At 44.5% G+C, this 23,262-nt stretch overlaps 1 protein-coding gene across 1 annotated transcript; it reads right to left on the reverse strand.

Moving 5' to 3' along the window:
• Positions 1–316: 316 nt before the first annotated feature.
• LOC117009635 (cytochrome P450 2G1-like) lies at positions 317–22,787 on the reverse strand. The gene is given in 12 exon segments (XM_033083913.1): positions 317–662; positions 2,902–3,012; positions 3,810–3,824; positions 5,055–5,242; positions 6,468–6,609; positions 8,829–8,926; positions 8,929–9,007; positions 12,182–12,342; positions 14,536–14,685; positions 17,783–17,814; positions 17,816–17,938; positions 22,515–22,787. Coding segments are annotated over 12 exon segments (1,476 nt in total). The 5' UTR covers positions 22,685–22,787; the 3' UTR covers positions 317–455.
• Between the last annotated feature and the right edge of the window lie 475 nt (positions 22,788–23,262).

Below are 23,262 nucleotides of genomic sequence, written 5' to 3' on the forward strand. Positions count from 1 at the left end.
GGGGCGATGTTGGGGTGGTTAATTTGGGTCTGGGGTCTCTGTGAATTGGGTCTGGGGTCTCTATCGCGGCACCATGCTCAGCTCGTACCGCGGGGCGATGTTGGGCTGGGTGAATTGGGTCTGGGGTCTCTCAGAATTGGGTCTGGTGGTCTCTATCGCGGCACCATGCGCAGCTCGTACCGCGGGGCGATGTTGGGGTGTGTGAATTGGGTCTGGGGTCCGTGTTTATTTGGGTCTGGTGGGTCTCTCTATCGCGGCACCATGCGCAGCTCGTACCGCGGGGGCGATGTTGGGATGGTTAATTTGGGTCTGGGGTCTGTGTCAATTGGGTCTGGGGTCTCTCTGAATTGGGTCTGGGGTCTCTATCTCGGCACCATGCGCAGCTCGTACCGCGGGGCGATGTTGGGATGGTTAATTTGGGTCTGGGGGGTCTCTGTGAATTGGGTCTGGGGTCTCTATCGCGGCACCATGCGCAGCTCGTACCGCGGGGCGATGTTGCCGAAGCCGCTCTCCAGCGGGGCCGTGCTCACGGCGCGGGGGCGGCCCCAGCGGCTGCGGCCGGAGGGCCGCTGCAGGAGCGAGGTGAGGAACAGGAACAGCTCCGAGCGGGCCAGGGATTCACCCAGGCACAGCCGCTTCCCGGAAGGGAAAGGGAAATGGGTCTGGGGTCCGTAAATGGGTCTGGGGGTCCGTAAATGGGTCTGGGGGTCCTTAAATGGGTCTGGGGTCTCTAATGGGTTTGGGGGTTTGGGGTCTGGGGGTTGGGATGAGGAACAGGAACAGCTCTGAGCGGGCCAGGGATTCACCCAGACACAGCCGCTTCCCTGGAACGAAACTGGGTCCTGGGGTCTGTAATGGGTCTGGGGTCCTTAAATGGGGTCTGGGGTCTGTAAATGGGTCTGGGGTCCTTAAATGGGTCTGGGGTCTGTAATGGGTCTGGGGTCTGTAAATGGGTCTGGGGTCTCTAATGGGTCTGGGGTCTGTAAATGGGGCTGGGGTCTGTAAATGGGGCTGGGGTCCTGTAAATGGGGCTGGGGGTTTGGGATCAGGACAGGAACAGCTCCGGAGCGAGCCAGGGATTCACCAGACACAGCCGCTTCCCTGGAACGAAATGGGTCTGGGGTCTGTAATGGGTCTGGGGTCTCTAAAGGGTCTGGGGTCTCTCTCTAAAGGGTCTGGGGCTTTTGGGTTCCAAATGGGGCTGGGGTCTCTAAAGGGTCTGGGGGCTTTGGGGGTCCCAAATGGGACTGGGGGTTTTTGGGGTCTGGGGGGGGTCCCAAAAGGGGTTGGAGGATCCCAAATGGGTCTGGGGTCCCCAAAAGGGTCTGGGCGTTTTGGGATCCCAAATGGGTCTGGGGTCTCTAAAGGGTCTGGGGGTTTTGGGTCCCAAATGGGTCTGGGGTCCTCACCCCAAAGGATTTATGGGATTTTTGGGGCCCCAAAAGTCTCTGGGAGACCCCAAAAGGGTCTGGGGGCTTTGGAGCTGGGAAGGTTCAAAAAGGGTCTGGGTCTCTAAAGGGTCTGGGGTCCCAAATGGGTCTGGGGGCTTTGGGGTCCCAAATGGGTCTGGGGGCTTTGGGGTCCCAAATGGGTCTGGGGGCTTTGGGACCCGTGGATCCTAAAAGGGTCTGGGGGTTTTGAGGTCTGGTCACTAAAGGGTCTGGGAGTTTTGGGGTCCCAAATGGGTCTGGGGCCTTGAGAGCCATGGGATCCCAAAAGGGACTGGGGGTTTTTGGGGTCTGGTCTCAAATGGGTCTGGGGTCTCCACCCCAAAGAGTTTATGGGATTTAGGAGATTTTTGGGATTTTGGGGACCCCAAAAAGGGGATTTGTGGGGTTTGGGGTTTTTGGGATTTGGGGTTTTTGGGGGTTTTGGGGCCTTTTTGGGATATTTTGGGGGATTTTTGGGGTTTTGGGGTTGGGGGTTTTGGGGTTTTAGGGTTTTTATAGGATTTTTGGGATCCCACCTGCCTAGAAGGGCAGGAAGGCCTCGCTGTGCTGGAATTTGGGGTTTTTAAGGTTTTTGGGGTGTTTATAGGATTTTTTTAGGATCCCACCTGCAGAGAAGGGCACGAAGGCCTCGTTGCTCTGGGCTTTTGGGGTTTGGGGTTTTTGGGGTTTTTATAGGATTTTTTAGGATCCCCACCTGCACAGAAGGGCACGAAGGCCTCGTTGCGCTGGGGTTTAGTGTTTATAGGATTTGTATAGGATTTTTTTAGGATCCCCACCTGCAGAGAAGGGCACGAAGACCTCGCTGTGGGGTTTTTGGGATTTTTGGGATTTTTATAGGATTTTTAGGATCCCGACCTGCAGAGAAGGGCACGAAGGCCTCGTTGCTCTGGGGTTTTGGGTTTTTTAGGGTTTTTATAGGATTTTTTTTGGGTCCCCACCTGCTGAGAAGGGCATGAAGGCCTCGTTGTGGGGTTTAGTGTTTATAGGATTTTTATAGGATTTTTTAGGATCCCACCTGCGGAGAAAGGGCACGAAGGCCTCGTTGCATTGGGTTTTGGGTTTTTGGGGTTTTTAGGGTTTTTATAGGATTTTTTTGGGATCCCACCTGCCGAGAAGGGCACGAAGGCCTCGCTGCGCTGGGGTTTGGGGTTTTAGGGGTTTTTTAGGATTTTTATAGGATTTTTTAGGATCCCACCTGCCGAGAAGGGCACGAAGGCCTCGTTGCATTGGGGTTTTGGGTTTTGGGGTTTTTAGGGTTTTTATAGGATTTTTTTTAGGATCCCACCTGCCGAGAAGGGCACGAAGGCCTCGTTGTGGGGTTTTTAGGGTTTTTATAGGATTTTTTTAGGATCCCACCTGCGGAGAAGGGCACGAAGGCCTCGTTGTGGGGTTTAGTGTTTATAGGATTTTTATAGGATTTTTTTGGGGTCCCACCTGCCGAGAAGGGCACAAAGGCCTCGTTGCGCTGGAACCGCCCCTGCTCGTCCAGGAAGTTTCCGGGGTCGAACTTTTGGGGGTTCTTGAAGGATCCGGGGTCGTGCAGCACCGAGCTCAGCAGGGGTAAACGTCCGTGCCCTGGGGGCGGTTATAGGGTCAGGGGTTTGGGGTCAGTTATGGGGTCAGGGGGTAAACGTCCGTGCCCTGGGGGCGGTTATAGGGTCAGTTATGGGGTCACTTATGGGGTCAGGGGATAAACGTCCGTGCCCTGGGTTTGGGGTCAGTTATGGGGTCAGTTATTGGGGTCAGGGGTTTGTGGGGTCAGTTATGGGGTCAGTTATTGGGTCAGTTTGGGGTCAGGGGGTAAATGTCCGTGCCCTGGGTGTGGTTATAGGATCAGTTATGGGGTCAGGGGTTTGTGGGGTCAGTTATGGGGTCAGTTATTGGGTCAGTTATGGGGTCAGGGGGTAAACGTCCGTGCCCTGGGGGCGGTTATAGGGTCAGTTATGGGGTCAGGTATGGGGTCAGGGGTTTGTGGGGTCAGGGGGTTAACGTCCGTGCCTGGATTTGGGGTCAGTTATGGGGTCAGTTATGGGGTCAGTTATGGGGTCATTTATGGGGTCAGTTATGGGGTCAGGGGGTTTGGGGTCACTTATGGGGTCAGTTGTGGGGTCACTTATGGGGTCAGGGGGTTTGGAGTCACTTATGGGGTCAGTTATGGGGTCACTTGTAGGGTCAGGCGGGTTTGGGGTCAGTTATGGGGTCAGTTATGGGGTCACTTGTAGGGTCAGGCGGGTTTGGGGTCAGTTATGGGGTCAGTTATGGGGTCGGTTATGGGGTCAGTTATGGGGTCAGTTATGGGGTCAGTTATGGGGTCGGTTATGGGGTCAGTTATGGGTCAGGGGTTTGTGGGGTCAGGGGGTAAACGTCTGTGCCCTGGGTTTGGGGTCAGTTATGGGTCACTTATGGGGTCAGGGGGTTTGTGGGGTCAGTTATGGGGTCAGATATGGGGTCAGTTATAAGGCCAGTTATGGGGTCAGGGGTAACGTCCGTGCCCTGGATTTGGGGTCAGTTATGGGGTCAGGGATTTGTGGGGTCAGTTATGGGGTCAGGGGGTAAATGTCTGTGCCCTGGGGTCAGTTATGGGATCAGGGGTTTGTGGGGTCCATTATGGGTCAGTTATGGGGTCAGGGGGTAAATGTCCGTGCCCTGGGTGTGGTTATAGGGTCAGTTATGGGGTCAGGGGTTTGTGGAGTCACTTATGGGGTCAGTTATGGGGTCGTTTTTGGGGTAATTTTTGGGGTCAGTTATGGGGTTGGGGGGATTTGGGTTCTGTTGTGGGGTCAGTTATTGGGTCATTTACGGGGTCACTTAATGGGGTCAGGGGTTTGTGGGGTCACTTGTGGGGTCATTTTTGGGGTCACTTGTGGGGTCAGGGGTTTGTGGGGTCAGGGGGGTCTGTGGGATCACGTGTGGGGTCAGGGGGGATTTGGGGTCCTGGTGCTCATTGGGGTCTTGGGAAGGGTGTTGGGCTCATTTGGGGTCGGGGGATTTGTGGGGTCAGGTGTGGCATTTGGGGTCACTTGGGGTCATTTGGGGTCACTCAAGGGGGATTTGTGGGGATTTTGAGATATTTCAGGGTTTTTTTTGGGATATTTCAGGGGTTTTTTTTTGGATTTGGGGTTTTTTGGGGTTCCCCTCACTTGGGGATGCGGCAGCCCCGAATTCCGTGTCCCGGGTGATGCGGTGTGGGATATTAATGGGATGGGTTTTTGGGATTTTTTTGATTTTTGGGATATTTCAGGATGGATTTTTGGGATATTTCAGGGGTTTTTTTTATTTTGGGGTTTTTGGGGTCCCTCTCACCTTGGGGATGCGGTACCCCCGGAACTCGGTGTCCCAGGTCACGCTGTGTGGGACATTCATGGGATGGGGTTGGGGGAATTTTTAGATTTTTGGGATTTTTGGGGATATTTCAGGAGGGTTTTGGGATATTTTAGGGTGGATTTTGGGGGATTTTGGAGATTTTTGGGATATTTCAAGGGGGATTTGGGGGGATTTTGGAGTTTTTGGGATATTTCAGGATGGATTTTGGGGGATTTCGGGGTTTTTGGGATATTTCATGGGGGATTTTGGATTTTTTGGGGTTTTTGGGGTCCCTCTCACCTTGGGGATGGTGTACCCCCGGAATTCCGTGTCCCGGGTGACGCGGTGCGGGACGTTCATGGGGATGAGGTCGCTGCAGCGCTGGATCTCGTGGATCGTGGCGTCCGTGAACGGCATCAGCGCGCGGTCAGCGAGGGCCGGAGCACGGTCGGGGCCGATAACCCGGGAAATCTCCTCAAAAACCTTCTCTGGAATTGGGAATTGGGATTTGGGGTTTGGGTTTGGGTTTGGGGTTTGGGGTTGGGTTTGGGTTTGGGGTTTGGGTTTGGGGTTTGGGAGCGGTCAGCGAGGGCCGGAGCGCGGTCGGGGCCGATAACCCGGGAAATCTCCTCAAAAACCTTCTCTGGAAACGGGATTTGGGGTTTGGGATTTGGGGTTTGGGGTTTGGGTTTGGGGTTTGGGTTTGGGTTTGGGGTTTGGGGTGTGGGAGTCAACGAGGGCCAGAGCGTGGTCGGACCCAATAACCCGGGAAATCTCCTCAAAAACCTTCTCTGGAAACGGGATTTGGGGTTTGGGTTTGGGATTTGGGGTTTGGGATTGGGGTTTGGGTTTGGGTTGGATTTGGGATTTGGGGTTTGGGTTTGGGTTTGGGGTTTGGGAGCGGTCAGCGAGGGCCGGAGCGCGGTCGGGGCCGATAACCCGGGAAATCTCCTCAAAAACCTTCTCTGGAAATGGGATTTGGGGTTTGGGGTTTGGGATTTGGGGTTTGGGATTTGGGGTTTGGGTTTGGGTTTGGAGTTTGGGGTTTGGGAGCGGTCAGCGAGGGCCGGAGCGCGATCAGGGCCGATAACGCGGGAAATCTCCTCAAAAACCTTCTCTGGAAACGGGATTTGGGGTTTGGGATTGGGTTTGGGATTTGGGATTTGGGATTGGGTTTGGGATTTGGGTTTGGGGTTTGGGGTTTGGGAGCGGTCAGCGAGGGCCGGAGCGCGATCGGGGCCGATAACCCGGGAAATCTCCTCAAAAACCTTCTCTGGAACGGGAATTGGGATTGGGTTTGGGATTTGGGGTTTGGGATTTGGGTTTGGGTTTGGGGTTTGGGAATTTGGGGATTGGGGATTTGGGGTTTTTGGAAATTTGGGGAATTTGGATATTTGAGGGGTTTGGGAATTTGGGGATTTGGGATTTGGTGGTTTGGGAATTTGGGGTACTTGGTGTTTGGGGGAATTTGGGATTTGGAGATTGGGGATTTGGGAATTGGGGGAATTTGGGATTTGGGCACTTGGGGAATTTGGAGATTTGGGAATTTGGGGTGTTGGGAATTTGGGGATTTGGAGTTTGGGATTTGGGGTTTTTGGGGTTTGGGGTTTTTTGGGGTTTGGGGGTTTTGGGGTTTGGGGTTTTTGGGGTTGGGGTTTTTGGGGTTTGGGGATTTGGGTTTTGGGTTTTTGGTTTTTGGGTGGCACTGCCCACCTTCCACGTGCGGGTGCTTCATGAGGTAGAGGAGGCCGAAGCGCAGCGTGGAGCTCACGGTCTCGGTGCCGGCGAAGAAAAGGTTCAGGGTGGTGAGCTCCAGGTTCTCCATGGTGAACTCGGTGTGGGGATCGTCCTTCTCCTGCCAGAGCGGGATGGGGGGTCCGAAAAAAAACCAAAATCTGGGAATTGGGGATCCAAAAAAACCACCAAATCTGGGAATTGGGGGGGTTCAAACCCCAAAAAGAGAAATTGGGGATCCAAAAAAACCCCAAAATCTGGGAATTGGGGATCCAAAAAACCCCAAAATCTGGGAATTGGGGATCCAAAAAAACCCCAAAATCTGGGAATTGGGGATCAAAAACCCCAAAATCTGGGAATTGGGGGGGGTTCAAACCCAAAAACAGAAATTAGGGATCCAAAAAAAACCCAAAATCTGGGAATTGGGATCCAAAAAAACCCACAATCTGGGAATTGGGGGTCCAAAAAACCCAAACTCTGGGAATTGGGGGGATCCAAAAAAACCCAAAATCTGGGAATTTGGGATCCAAAAAAAACCCCAAAATCTGGGAATTGGGGGATCCAAAAAACCCCCAAAATCTGGGAATTGGGGATCCAAAAAAAACCCCAAAATCTGGGAATTGGGGATCCAAAAAACCCCCAAAATCTGGGAATTGGGGGGATCCAAACCCCAAAATCTGGTAATTGGGGGATCCAAAAAACCCCAAAATCTGGGAATTGGGGGGGGTTCAAACCCCAAAAACAGAAATTGGGGATCCAAAAAACCCCAAAATCTGGTAATTGGGGATCCAAAAAAACCCAGAATCTGGGAATTGGGGATCCAAAAAAAACCCCACAATCTGGAAATGGGGGATCCAATCCAAAAATGGGAATTGGGGGATCCAAACCCCAAAATCTGGGAATTGGGGGGTCCAAAAAAAACCCAAAATCTGGGAATTTGGGATCCAAAAAAACCCCAAATCTGGGAATTTGGGATCCAAAAAAACCCCTAAAATCTGGGAATTTTGGATCCAAAAAAACCTCCAAAATCTGGGAATTCAGGGGGTCCAAACCCCAAAAACGGGATTGGGGGATCCAAATCCCAAAATGGGGATTGGGGGGTTCAAACCCCAAAATCTGGGAATTGGGGGATCAAAAAAACCCCAAAATCTGGGAGTTGCGAGGGGTCAAAATCCCAAAATCTGGGAATTGGGGACTGAGCCCAAAATGGGGATTGGGGGCTGAGCCAAATAATGGGAACTGGAGGGGTCCAAACCCCAAAATCTGGGAATTGGGGGGATCCAAACCCCAAAAATGGGGATTGGGGATCCCACCCCAAAAGTGGGGATTGGGGGATCCAAACCCCAAAATCTGGGAATTGGGGATCCAAAAACAAAAATGGGGACTGGGGATCCAATCCCAAAATGGGAATTGGTGGGGATCCAAAATCAAAAATGGGAATTGAAGATCCAAACTAAAATCCTGGTGGGGATCCAAATCCAAAATGGGAATTGGGGGGATTCAAACCCAAAATCTGTCAACTGGTGGGGATCCAACCCCAAAAATGGGAATTGGGGATCCAAAACCAGCAATGGGAATTGGAGGTTCCAATCCCAAAAATGGGAATTGGGGGAATCCAAACCCAAAAATGGGAACTGGGGATCCCACCCCAAATGGGAACTGGGAGGGTCCAAACCCCAAAAATGGGAACTGGGGGGGGGGTTCAAACCCCAAACTCTGAGAATTGGGGGATCCAAACCCAAAATCCAGAACTGGGGATCCAACCCAAAAATGGGAATTGGGGGATCCAAAAATGGGAATTGGGGAATCCAATCCCAAAAATGGGAATGGGGATCCAAACCCAAAATCCAGAATTTGGGATCCGAAAACAAAAATGGGAATTGGGGATCCAAAAAACAAGAATTGGGGGATCCCATCCCAAATGGAAATTGGGGATCCAAATCCAAAAACGGGAACTGGGGGATCCAATCCCAAAAAAGGGAATTGGGGAATCCAAAAACGGGGACTGGGGGGTCCAATCCCAAAAATGGAAATTGGGAATCCAAAAACAAAAACGGGAATTGGGGATCCAACCCAAAATCCAGAATTGTGGGATCCAAACCAAAATGGGAATTGGGGGATTCAAAAAATGGGAATTGGGGAATCCAATCCCAAAAACGGGAATTGGAGGATCCAGAACCAAAATGGGAATTGGGGATACAAACCCAAAAATGGGACCTGACGAATCCAAACCCCAAATCCAGAAATTGGAGGCTCCCATCCCAAAACCCAGAACCCCTCAGGACCCCCCAAATCCCCTCCAGAACCCCAAAATCCCCCCGGAATCCCCCCCAGCCCCACCTTGTCCATCTGGATGAGGAAGGCGTCGATGAAGTCGCGGGGGCTGCGCGGGTCGAGGCTCCGCGCGTTGTCGCGCACGCGGCGGCGCGCGATGAATCCCGCATGAGGCCCAGGAGGCGCGGGATGCGCCGGTGCGGGCCCGGCAGCCACTGCAGCAGCGGCTCGGCCATGTCGTACAGCTGGGGACACAAAAAACAGCACAGAATTACCCAAAAATGGCCAAAAATTGGGGAGAAATCGCCCAGAAATTGGCGCGAGAATCATCGCGAAAGTAGCGCCAAAACGACCTGAAATTGAATTTTAAATTCAGTAATTGCTTCAAAAATGCTGCAGAAACAGAACAAAGGCACACCAAAAATGCAGAAAATTCACCCCAAAACTGCCTCAAAAATCCAGAAAATTCACCCTAAAATCAGCCCCAAAATGCAGAAAATTCACCCCAAAAATCCAGAAAATTCACCCCGAAACTGCCCCAAAAATCCAGAAAATTTACGCCAAAACTGCCCCAAAAATCCAGAAAATTTGCCACAAAACTAACCCAAAAATCCAGAAAATTCCTCTCAGACCAGCCTAAAACCAGAACCAAACCACCCAAATCAGCCCAAAAATCCCAAAATTTCACCCCTCCAGAAACAGCCCAGACACAACCCAAAAATCCAGAACGTTCCTCTCAAACCACTCCAAGAAGTCACTGAAAACACCCCAAAGTCACCTCAAAAAAATCCAGAAAATTCACCCATAACTGCCCCAAAAATCCAGAAACATCACCCCAAAATTATCCCAAAATTCCAGAAAATTCACCTCCAAACTGCCCAGAAATCCAGAAAAATTCACCCCAAAGCCACACCAAAATCTAGAAATTCACCCAAAACTGCTCCAAAATCCAGAAAATCTGCCCCAAAACTGCCCCAAAATCCAGAAAATTCATCCCAAACCCACTCCTAAAATCCAGAAAATTAATCCAAAAATCCAGAAAATTATTCTCAAAACACCCCAAAAATGGCACCAAAACCACCCCAAAATTATCCCCAAAACACCCCGAAATAATTATTAGAAATCCAGAAAATTCACCCTAAAATCAGCCAAAAAATGCAGAAAATTCTCTCAGAACCACCCCAAAAATGTCCAAAAAAATTCCCCAAAATTCCCCAAAAATGCCCAAAATCCCTCCAGCCTCCCTCTCCCCTCGTGCCCAGCCCGGCAGCCCCTGCAGCAGTGGCTTGGCCGTGTCATAGAGCTGGGGATACAAAAAACAGCAGAAAATTACCCAAAAATGGCCAAAAATTGGGGAGAAATCGCCCAGAAATTGACGTGAGAATCATCACGAAATTAGCGCCGAAACGGCCCAAAAAATTAATTTCAAAATCACAGGAACTGGCCCAAAAACTCTCCAGAAACAGAACAAACACACCCCAAAATGCTGAAAATTCCTCTCAGACCAGCCTAAAACCAGAACCAAAACCACCCCAAATCATCCCAAAAATCCTGAAAATTCACCGCAAAACTGACCAAAAATCCAGAAAATTCACCGTAAAATCAGCCCAAAATGCAGAAATTTACCCTAAACCCACACTGAAAATCCAGAAAATTCACCCCAAAACTGCCCCAAAAATCCAGAAAATTCACCCCAAAACTGCCCCAAAAATCCAGAAAATTCCTCTGAGACCAGCCCAAAACCAGAACCAAAACCAACCAAAATCATCCCAAAAGTCCCCCAATTAGAAAAATATATGTTAAAAAACCCACCCAAAAAATCCCCAAATTCTCCCAAAATTCCCTAAAAAATTAAAAAATTCCGCCCAAAATCCCCCAAAATTCCAGAAAATTTGCAAAAAACTGGAAAAGATCACAAAAAAAAAATTGGAAAAAAAATCCCCCAAATTTTCCAGAAAATCCCTTTAAAAATTCCCCAAAATTTCACAAAATTCCAAAAAAATCCCAGAAAATTTATAAAAAATAACCTCCCCCCCAAAAAATTGCAAAAAAATTCGGAAAAAATCCACAAAATTTTCCCAAAAATTCCCCAAAAAGTCTCAAAAATTCCAAAAATTACCCAAAAATTCCCAGAAAATATGTAAAAAAAATCACCAAAAATTTCCCTAAAAATCCCAAAAATGAGAAAAAAAATCCCAAAAATTTCCCCAAGATTTTCCCAAAATTCCCCCCAAAAGTCTCAAAAATTCCAAAAATTACCCAAAAATTCCCAGAAAATATGTAAAAAAAAATCACCAAAAATTTCCCTAAAAATCCCCAAAAATGAGAAAAAATCCCAAAAATTTCCCCAAAATTTCCCAAAATTCCCAAAAATTTCCCCAAAATTCCCAGAAAATTTGCAAAATACCTAAAAAAAATCACCAAATAATTCTTAAAAATTCCCCAAAATTAGAAAAGATCCCAAAAAATTCCCCAAAAAATCCCCAAAATTTCCCCAAAATTTCAAAAAAAATTCCAAAAAATTCTCCCAAAATTCCCTGATAATTTGCAAAAAAACTCCTAAAAAGATCCCCAAAAATAAAAAAATCCAAAAAATATTTTAAAAATTACAAAAATAATTCCAAAAAATATCCAAAATTTTCCCAAAATTGCTTTATAAAATTTCCCAAAAATTCCCCAAAATTCCCAGATAATTTGCAACAAAATCTAGAAATAATCACCAATAAATTCAAAAAAATTCAAAATATCCCCAAAAAATTAGAAAAATCCCAAAAATTTTCCCAAAAAAATCCCAACAATTTTCCCAAAATTTCCCCAAAAATTCTCAAAAATCCCCCAAAATTCCCAGAAAATTTGCAAAAAAAGCCTAAAAAAACCCAAAAAAATTCCAAAAAATCTTTTAAAAATTAGAAAACAAACACAAAAAATCCCAAAATTTTCCCAAAATTCCGTTTAATAATTCCCAAAATTCCCAAAATTCCCCAAAAATTCCCAGAAAATTTGTAAAAAATCCCAAAAGTCCCAAAAAATTAGAAAAAATTCTAAAAATTCCCCCCCAAAATCACAAAAATTTTCCCAAAATTCCTTTAAAAATTCCCAAAATTCCCAGATAATTTGCAGAAAAAACATTAAAAATCACAAAAAATCCCCCAAAAAATCCCCCCAAAATCTTACAAAATTTAGAAAAAGTAAAAAAAAAATTCAAAAAAATTTCCCCAAAATTCCCTTAAAAATTTCAAAAAATTCCCCAAAAAATCCACCAAAATTCTCAGAAATTTGTAAGAAATAAAAAAAAAATCCCAAAAAAATCCGAAAAAAATCACCAAAAAAATTCCAAAAAATGCCAAAAAAATCTAAAAAAATTAGAAAAGAAATCCCAAAATTCTCTAAAATTTCCCAATTTTTCCCCAGTTTCCCACCTGTGCCCAGGCCGTGCTCATCTCCCTGAAGCTGTCGTTCATGAGCCGCAGCAGCTCCAGGAATTCGGGATCCTCGTAGTGGAATCGATCCCCGAACACGATGGAACAGATGATGTTGGACACGGCGCAGCTCAGCAGGAACGTGGGGTCGAACGGCTTCCCTGGAGAGAAAATAAACTGAATTTTGGGGGGAATTGGGGAGTGGATTTGGGGGGTTTGGGGATTTTTTCTGGGATCTTTCTGGGATTTTTGGGGATTTTTTGGGATTTTTTAGGATTTTTTAAAGGATTTTTCTGGGATTTTTCCAGGATTTTTCTTGATTTTAAAAAAAACAGTTTTCCAGAATTGTTGTGGGATTTTTTCGGGGATTTTTCCTGGATTTTTCCAGGATTTTCCTGGATTTTTCTGGATTTTTCCTGGATTTTTCCCGGATTTTTTTTCCAGGATTTTTCCAGAAGTTTTTGGGATTTTCTGAGATTTCTCTGGATTTTTCTGGAATATTTAGGGATGTTTCTGAGACGTTTCTGGGATGCTCCTGGGATTTTTTCAAGATTTTTCCTGGATTTTTCCACGATATTTTTGAGATTTTTCTGGGATGTTTCTGGGATTTTTCCAGAAATTTTGGGGAGTTTTTAGGATTTTTCTGGGATTTTTCTGGATTTTTCTGGGATTTTCCTGGGATTATATTGGTATCTTTCCAGGATTTTTCTTGATTAAAAATTTTAAAAAAACAGTTTTCAGGACTTTTCTGGGATTTTTCTGGAATTTTTCTGGCATTTTTTAGTATTTTTGGGAGTTTTTAAGGATTTTTCTGGGATTTTTCCAGGATTTTTTGGAGATTTTTTTGGGGATTTTTCTGGGATTATTCTGGGATTTTTCTGGGATTTTTCTAGGATTTTTCCTGGATTTTTCTTAGATTTTTCTGGGATTTTTCTAGGGTTTTTCTTAGATTTTTCAAGGAATTTTTGGGGGATTAGATTTTTGGGGGATTTTTTTTGGATTTTTCCAGATTTTTGTGGGATTTTTCTGGGATTTTTCCAGGGTTTTTCCTGGATTTTTCTGAAATTGTTCTAGGATGTTTCCAGGATTTTTTCAGGATCTTTCTGGGATGTTTCTGGACTTTTCCGGGATTTTTCTTGGATTTTTCTGGGATTTTTCCAGGAATTTTTCTGGGATTTCTCTGGGATATTTCTGGGATTTTTCCAGGATTTTTCCAGGATTTTTCCAGGATTTTTCTGGGCTGTTTCTGGGATGTTTCTAGGATTTTTTTTTAATTTTTCCTGGATTTTTTCATGAAATTTCTGTGATTTTTCTGGAGTGTTTCTGGGATTTCTCTGGGATTTTTCTGGGATTTTTCCAGGATTTTCTGGGATTATTCAGGATTTTTTGGGATTTTTCCAGGATTTTTCTCGATTTTTTTCCAGGAGTGTTCCAGAATTTTTCTGGGATTTCTCTGGGATTATTCCAAGATTTTTCCAGGAGTTTTGGGGATTTTTCCAAGACTTTTCCAAGATTTTGGGGGATTTTTCTGGGATTTTTTAGGGATTTTTTTGGGATTTTTTCAACAAATCGATTTTTTGGGATCATTTGAGAGCGTTTTGGGGTGGATTTGGTGGTTTTGGGATGATTTTTTGGGATCATTTTGGTGGATACATTTTGGGGTGACTTCGAGCTGTTTCTTGGAGGAATTTTGGGATCATTTTGGGGATAATTTTGGATTAATTTGGAATGATTTGGCGAAAATTTTAGGATTAAATTTGGGATAATTTTGGGATAATTTGGGCTGATTTTGGCTTTTTTAGGATGATTTTTGGGACAATTTTTAGCTCTTTTACGGGTGGTTTTGGGATAATTCTGGAGATAATTTTGGGATAATTTGGGGGGATTTTGGGCTGGGTTCAATGTGGATTTTTGGGATGATTTTGGGCTCATTCTGGGATGGATTTGGAATATTTTTTGGGATCATTTGGGACTTTTTTGGGAAAATTTTGGGGGCATTTTTGGGGTCATCCAGTGTGGGTTTTTGGGATGAATTTTGGCATCGTTGTGTTGTATTTGGGGATAATTTAGGAATAATTTGGGAATTAATTGGGATAATTTTGGGGTAATTTGGGATTATTTGGCTTTTTTAGAATGTTTTTTGGGATCATTTTTGGCTCTTTTCCAGGTGTTTTTAGGATAATTTTGGGATAATTTGGGGGAATTCCTGCCCTGCTTTTGGATATTTGGGGCAGTTTGGGCCTGATTTTGGTGCATTTTTTGGGGATAATTTTGGACCATTTTGGTTTTTTTTCCTGCTGATATTTTGGGGATGATTTCCACGATTTTTTCCCAAAAAGGGGAAATTTGGGTACCCTGGGTTTTCTGGACCTCGCGGACAAGCTCCTGCGCCTCCTCCTGGATCCGGCTCTCGATGCTGCGGCGCCCCATCCCGAAATCCCGGAGCACCGTCAGCGAGAAACGGCGCAGCTGGCGCCAGCGCTCGCCGTCGGAGAACACCACACCTGGAACAACCAAAATTCGGGGTGAAATCCAGGGAAATGGGAAATTTGGGGTGAAATCCACAGGAAATGGGAATAAAACCCCACGGGAAATGGGAAAATTGGGGTGAAATCCATGGGAAATGGGAAAAAACTGCAGAAAAATCCATTGGGAAATGGGGAAATTGGGGTGAAATCCACAGGAAATTGGGTTAAATCCACGGGAAATGGGGAATTATGGGTGAAATCCATGGGAAATTGGGGTGAAATCCACAGGAAATGGAGAAAAAGCCATAGGAAATTGGGGTGAAATCCATGGGAAATGAGGGTGAAATCCAGGGCAAATGAGGAAAAATTCCACAGGAAATTGGGGTGAAATCCATGGGAAATTGGGGTGAAATTAATAGGAAATGGGGAAATTGGGGTGAAAACAATGGGAAATGGGAAAAAATCCATTGGGAAATGGGGAATTTGGGGTTAAATCCACAGGAAATGGGAAAATCCGTCAGGGAGAAACGGTGCCCCTGGAAATGGGAAAATTGGGATGAAATCCAGGGAAATGGGAAAATTGGGGTGAAATCCGTGGAAAATTGGGGTGAAATACAGGGGAAATGGGAAAATCCATCAGGGAGAAGCGACGCAGCTGGCGCCAGCTCTCGCCGTCAGAGAAAACCACACCTGGAAATGGAAAATTGGGGTGAAATCCAGGGGAAATGGGAAAATTGGGGTGAAATTCATGGGAAATTGGGGTGAAATTCATGGGAAATGGGAAAAAATCCACAGGAAATTGGGGTGAAATCCAGGAGAAAATTGGGTGGAAATCCACGGGAAATGGGGAAAAACTGCAGAAAAATCCATTGGGAAATGGGGAAATTGGGGTGAAATCCATAGGAAATTGGGAAAAAAATCTATGGGAATGGGAAAAAAAATCCACAGGAAATTGGGGTGAAATCCACGGGAAATGGGAAAATCCATCAGCGAGAAACGGCGCAGCTGGCGCCAGCGCTCACCGTCCGAAAATACCACACCTGGAACAACCAAAATTCGGGGTGAAATCCAGGGGAAATGGAAAATTTGGGGTGAAATCCAGGGCAAATGAGGAAAAATTCCACAGGAAATTGGGTTGAAATCCATGGGAAATGGGTTAAATCCACGGGAAATGGAAATTTGGGGTGAAATCCAGGGGAAATGGGAAAAAACTGCAGAAAAATCCATTGGAAATGGGCAATTTGGGGTGAAATCCAGGAAAATGGAAAAATCCCATGGGAAATTGGGGTGAAATCCATGGGAAATGGGGAAAAATCCACAGGAAATTGGGGTGAAATCCACGGGAAATGGAAAAAAAAAACCACAGGAAATTGGGGTGAAATCCACGGGAAATGGGAAAAATCCACAGGAAATTGGGGTGAAATCCACAGGAAATTGGGGTGAAATCCACGGGAAATGGGAAATTTGGGGTGAAATCCAGGGGAAATGGGAAATTTGGGGGGAAAATCCAGGGGAAATGGGAAAAAACTGCAGAAAAATCCACTGGGAAATGGGAAGTCCAGTGAAATCCACAGGAAATGGGGAATTGGGGGAAAAATCCATGAGAAATGGGAAAAAATCCATGGAAATTTGGGTTAAATCCAGGGGAAATTGGTGGGAAATCCACAGTAAATAGGAAAAAGTCTACGGAAATCAAGGTGAAATCCAGGGCAAATGGGAAAAATTCAGGGGAAATGGGATAATTAATGGGAATTGGGAAATATCTGGGAAAAAATCCATTGGAAATTGGGGAAAAAAAAAAAATTTGGAAGAGGTGGAAATTGGGGTGAAATCCATGGGAAATGGAAAAATGGGAAATAGGAAAAAATTCGTTGGAAATGGGAAAATTCCGTGGGAAAAATGCATTGGAAATGGGGAAAATCACCTGGGAAATGGAGCAAAATCCATTTGGAATGGGAAGAATTTGGGTTAAATTGATGGGAAATTGAAAAAATTTGGGGAGAAATCCATTGGGAAATGAGGACAATCCACGGGAAATGGGAAAAAAATGGGGAAAAATCCACGAGAAATGGGGAAAAATGGGCAAAAATTCCATGGGAAATGGGGAAATTCAATTTAAATGGGAACATTGGGGTTAAATCCATGGGAAATGGGGACAATTCATGGGAAATTGGGAAAAAAAAACATTTGGAAGGGGCAGAAATTTGGGTTAAATCCACGGGGAATGGGAAAACAAACTGAGAAATTGGGGACAAATTCCTGGGAAATGGGGAAAATTGAAGGGAAATGGGGAAAATCAGTGGGAAATGGGGGAAATCTGTTGGGAAATGGGGGGAAATATTTGGAAGAGACAGAAACTGGGGGAAAATCCACAAAACGGGAAAAAGTGTGGGAAAATCATTTGGGAAATGGGAAAAATCCATTGGGAAAATGGGAAAATCCACTAGGAATGAGGAAAATCCACAGGAAATGGGGGAAAATGGGGGAAATCCTTGGGAAGGGGCAGAAACTGGGGTGAAATCCATGGGAAATGGGAAAACACTGGGGCAAAATCCACGGGAAATTGGATAAAAATGGGGAAAAATCCATGGGAATTGGGGAAATTCAATTAAAATGGGAATATTGGGGTTAAATCCATGGGAAATCGGGGGAAAATGGAGAAAAAAATCCATTGGGAAGGGGCAGAAATTCGAGGTGAAATCCATGGGAAATGGGGAAAATTTGGGTTAAATACATGGGAAATGGGAAAAATTTGGGTTAAATCCATGGGAAATGGGGAAATTTTTTGGGGTATTTTGGGGCTGTCCCAGGTGCATTTTTGGGATGGTTTGGCTCTGTCTCAGGTGCATTTTTGGGATAATTTGGGTCTATCCCAGGTGCATTTTTGGGATAATTTGGGCTGTCCCAGGTGCATTTTTGGGCCAATTTTGCTCTCTCCCAGGAGAATTTTTGGGACAATTTGGGACTGTCCCAGGGGCTTTTTTGGGATAATTTGGTTCTGTCTCAGGTGCATTTTTGGCCATTTTTGGGGTGATTTTGGCTCTCTCCCAGGTGATTTTGGGCCATTTTTTTGGGGTGATTTTGGCTCTGTCCCAGGTGATTTGGGATAATTTTGGGGTGATTTTGATCTCACCATATCCCCTGAAGGTGCTCTCCAGGGTGGCATCCGGCCGCGCCCGCGAACGCCTCGGGGTTCCCCACGAGCGCCTCGCGCACGGCGCTGGGACCGCGCAGAACCAGCACGGGCCGGGGGCCCAGCCACACCGTGAACACCGGCCCATAGCGATCACTGAGCTGGGGAAATAAAATATAGAAATATAATTAATGAAAATTAAAAAAAATCCCATGAAAATAAAAAAAAATCCCGTGAAATTACAGCAAAATCCATAAAAATACACAAAAATTCACCCAAACCCAGCCCAGCCACACCGTGAACACCGGCCCGTAGCGATCTGACAGCTGGGAAATATAAAAATACAGAAATAGTAAAATACAGTTAATGAAAATCTGAAAAAATCCCGTGAAAATAAAAAAAAATCCCGTGAAATTACAGCAAAATCACCCAATCCCAGCCCAACCACACCGTGAACACCGGCCCGTAGTGATCCGACAGCTGGGGAAATAAAAAATACAAAAATATAGAAATATAATTAATGAAAATAAAAAAAAATCCCATGAAAATCAAAAAAAATCCCGTGAAAATCTGAAAAAATCCCGTGAAAATCTGAAAAAATCCCATGAAAATCTGAAAAAATCCCGTGAAATTACAGCAAAATCACCCAATCCCAGCCCAGCCACACCGTGAACACCGGCCCGTAGCGGTCCGACAGCTGGGGAAATATAAAAATACAGAAATAGTAAAATACAGTTAATGAAAATAAAAAAAAATCCCATGAAAATCTGAAAAAATTCCGCAAAATTATGGCAAAATTCACCCAATCCCAACCCAGTCACACCGTAAGCACTGGTCTGTAGTGGTCGCTGAGCTGGAAATCAAAATATAGAAATAAAAAATTAAAATTAACAGAAATCCGGTGAAAATTAAAAAAAAAATCCGGTGAAAATCCAAAAAATCCTGTGAACATCACATTAAAATCCCATAAAAATCCCATTTAAATCCCATTAAAAAATCCCATTAAAATCCCACAAAAATCCGATTAAAAATCCCATTAAAAATCCCATGAAAATCCTGTGAAAATCCCATTAAGAATCCCATTAAAAAATCCCATTAAAATCCAATAAAAATCCCCTTAAAAATCTCACTAAAATCCCATAAAAATCCCATAAAAATCCCATAAAAAACCCATAAAAATCCCATAAAAATCCTCAATAAAATCCCATTAAAATCCCATAAAAAACCCCATTAAAATCTCATTAAAATGCCATTAAAACCAACAAAAATCCCATGGAAATCCAGCAAAATTCACCCAAACCCAGCCCAGCCATACCATGAACACCGACCCATAGTGATCACTAAGCTGGGAAATCAAAAATACAAAAATATAGAAATAAAATTAATGAAAATCCTGTGAAAAACAAAAAAAAAAATATCCCATGGAAATATGGGAAAATTCAGAAAAATCCCATTAAAATCCCATTAAAATCCCATTAAAATCCCATAAAAATCCAATAAAATCCCATGGAAATCCCATGAAAATCCCATAAAAGTTCCATTAAAATCCCATTAAAATCCAATAAATATCCCATTAAAATTCCGATTAAAATCCCATTAAAATGCAATTTAAATCCTATAAAAATCCCATTAAAAAGTCCATTAAAAATCCCATTAAAATCCCATTAAAATATCATTAATATCTCACAAAAATCCAATCAAAATCCCATAGAAAATACCATTAAAAATCCAATTTAAATTCTATAAATCCCATTACAATCCATTAAAAATCCAGTTTAAATCCCGTTAAAAGCCCATTAAAACCCCGTTAAAATCTCCTAACAATCCCATTAAAATCCCATTAAAATCTCTTAAAAGTTCCATAAAAATCACATTTAATTTCCAAAAATATCTCATAAAAATCCAATTAAAATCCCATTAAAAAACCCGTTAAAAATCCAGAAAAATCCCATTAATATGCCTTAAATACCCCATTAAAAATCCGATTAAAATTTCATTAAAAATGCTATTAAAAATCCAATTTAAATTACATAAAAGTCCCTGAAAAATCTAATTAATTTTTTTAAATCCCATTAAAATCCCGTTAAAATCTCGTTTAAGTCTCATTAAAATCCGATAAAATCCCATAAAATCCCTGAAAAATCCCATTAAAAATCCCGTTAAAATCCCATTAAAACCCCATTAAAAATCCCCCTAAAATCTCATTAAAATCCCATGAAAATCCCATAAAACCCCATTAAAATCTCACAACAATCCCGTTAAAATCCCATTAAAAACCCCATGAAAGTTACCTAAAAATGTCATAAAATCCATAAATACTCTATAAAAAATCTGATTTAAATCCCATTAAAATCCCATTAAAATCCCAGTAAAATACTATAAAAACTCCAATAAAATCCCATAAAAATCCCGTTAAATCCCCATAAAAATCCCATAAAAACCCCATCAAAATCCATTAAAATCCCATAAAAATCCAAAAAATATCCCATTAAAATCCCATTAAAATCGCATAAAATCCCATAATATTTCCATAAAAATCCCCATAAAAATCCCATTAAATCCATTAAAATCCGGTAAAATACTAAAACCACCTCCCCAAAAAAACCCAAATTCCCAAACCCCGAAATTTCCCAAAATCCCCCAAATTTGCCCCAAATTCCCTCCTCCTACAGGGACTGGAAGGTGCAGGAGGGTCCCAAATCCCTAAAACCGCCCTAAAACTCCTAAAAATTCCTAAAAATCCCTTTAAAAACCTGAAAAAAAAAAATTAAAAATTCCTAAAAATCCAAAAAAATCCCAAAAAGTCTCCAAACCCCCAAATTTCCCAAATTTTCCCAAATTTGCCCCAAAATCGCCACCCTGAGCAGGGACTGGAAGGTGTCAGGGGGTCCCAATCCCCCCTAAATTCCCCCTAAGGACGCCTAAAAAACAAAAAAAAAGGAAAAAAAATCCAAAAAAATTCCAAAATATCCCCAAAAAATTCCCTAAAAATCCCCCAAAATCCCAAATTTCCCAAATCCTCCAAATTGTCCCCAAATCACCTGGAGTAGGGACTGGAGGGTGCAGAACGGGGACACCTGGAGCGTCCCAACCCCCCTGGAAATCCCCGAGAAAACAAAAAAAAAATCTCTAAAAAAATCAGAAAAAAAATACAAAAAAATTCTAAAAAATCCCAAAAAATTCCCAAAATCCCTAAACCCCCAAATGTCCCGAATTCCCCCAAATTGTCCCCAAATGTCACCTGGAGTAGGGATTGGAGGGTGCAGAACGGGGACACCTTGAGACTCCCAACCCCCCTGAAATCCCCAAAAAACAAACAAAAAAATCTCTAAAAAATCGGAAAAAAATTTTAAAAATTTCCAAAAAATCCCAAAAAATTTCTCAAAAATCCTCAAATCCCAAATGTCCCAAATTGCCCCGAATTGTCCCCAAATGTCACCTGGAGCAGGGACTGGAGGGTGAAAACGGGGACACCTGGAGTGTCCCAACCCCTCTGAAATCCCCGAAAAAAAGAAAAAAAAATTCTTTAAATAATCCAAAAAAAATCCAAAAAAAATTCAAAAAAATCCCAAAAAATTCTCCAAAAATCCCCAAATCCCCAAATGTCCCAAATGTCCCCAAATGTCACCTTGTGTAGTGACTGGAGGGTGCAGAACGGGGACACCTGGAGCCTCCAACCCCCCTGAAATCCCCGAAAAAAACAGAAAAAATTCTTTAAATAAAAAAAAAAATCAAAAAAAATTCCAAAAAAAAAAAAAAAATTCCAAAAAAATTCCCAAAATCCCAAATTTCCCCAAATCCTCCAAATTGTCCCCAAATGTCACCTTGTGTAGTGACTGGAGGGTGCAGAACGGGGACACCTGGAGCGTCCCAACCCCCCGAAATCCCCCAAAAAAACGGAAAAAAATCTTTAAAAATTAAAAAAAATTTAAAAAAATTTAAAAAAAATTTTAAAAAAATTCAAAAAATTTCCAAAATCCTAAATTCCCCAAATCCCCCGAATTGTCCCCAAATGTCACCTTGTGTAGTGACTGGAGGGTGCAGAACGGGGACACCTGGAGCGTCCCAAACCCCCTGAAAACCCAAAAAAAAACCAAAATAAGTTTTAAAAAATCGGAAAAAAATCCAAAAAAATCCAAAAAATTCCCCCAAACCCCCAAATCCCAAATGTCCCAAATTGTCCCCAAATGTCGCCTTGAGCAGGGACTGGAGCGAGTGGATCGGGGACACCTGGAGCGTCCAACCCCCTGAAAATCCCCAAAAAACAAAAAAAAAAATCTCTAAAAAATCGGAAAAAAAATTTAAAAATTTCCAAAAAAACCCAAAAAATTTCTCAAAAATCCTCAAATCCCAAATGTCCCAAATTGCCCCGAATTGTCCCCAAATGTCACCTTGAGCACGGACTGGAGGGTGAAGAACGGGGACACCTGGAGCGTCCCAACCCTCCTGAAACCCCGAAAAAAATTTAAAAAATTCCAAAAAAATTTTAAAAAAATCCAAAGAATTCCCCCAAAATTACCAGAATCCTAAATGTCCCAAATTGCCCCGAATTGTCCCCAAATGTCACCTCGAGCAGGGACTGGAGGTTGAAGAACGGGGACACCTGGAGAGTCCCAACCCCCCTGAAATCCCGAAAAAATAGGAAAAAAATTCTTTAAAAATTAAAAAAAAATTTAAAAAATTCAGAAAAATCCCCAAATCCCAAATGTCCCGAATTGTCCCCAAATGTCACCTGAGCAGGGACTGCAGGGTCCGGAACGGCGACACCTGCAGCAGGTTCCCGAGCAGCGGCAGCGGGGTCGGGCCCGGCGGGAGTCGCGAGGCCACCGAGCGCTGTCGCGACAGCAGCGACAGCAGCGACAGCGCCAGCAGCGCCAGCAGCAGCAGCAGCAGCGCGGCCATGGTGGCACCTGGCGACACTTGGGGACAAGTTGGGGACTTTTAAAGGAGGGCGGAGGTGGCAAAAAGGGAGGGGCTGGAACCGGTTTGGGGACAGGAGGGGACAAAAGGGGACAAAGGGGACAGGGAGGGGACAGGGAGGGGACAGGAGGGGACAGGGAGGGGACAGAGGGGACAGGAGGGGACAGAGGGGACAGGGAGGGACAAAAGGGGACAGGGAGGGACAGGGAGGGGACAGGAGGGGACAAAGGAGACCGGAGGGGACAGGGAGGGGACAGGTGGGGACAGGCACGAGGACACCGCGGGACACCACGGTGACAAGGCTGGGGACAGTGAGGGGGACAGTCCCAGGATGGCGCAGGCACGGGACAGGACCGTGGTGACAGCGTGGGGACAGGGCTGGGGACAGTGACAGGGACAGCGCGAGGGTGGCACAGGCTTGGGGACACCGAGGGGACACCGAGGGGAGCGTCCCCATCCTGTCCCCTTGTCCCCTCGGTGTCCCCTCTGTGTCCCCACGGTGTCCCCTCGATGTCCCCTCGATGTCCCCTCCCTGTCCCCAAGCCTGTGCCACCCTCGGG

Source organism: Catharus ustulatus, chromosome 34 (genome assembly GCF_009819885.2).
Source record: "Catharus ustulatus isolate bCatUst1 chromosome 34, bCatUst1.pri.v2, whole genome shotgun sequence".
Taxonomy (NCBI): Eukaryota; Metazoa; Chordata; class Aves; order Passeriformes; family Turdidae; genus Catharus; species Catharus ustulatus.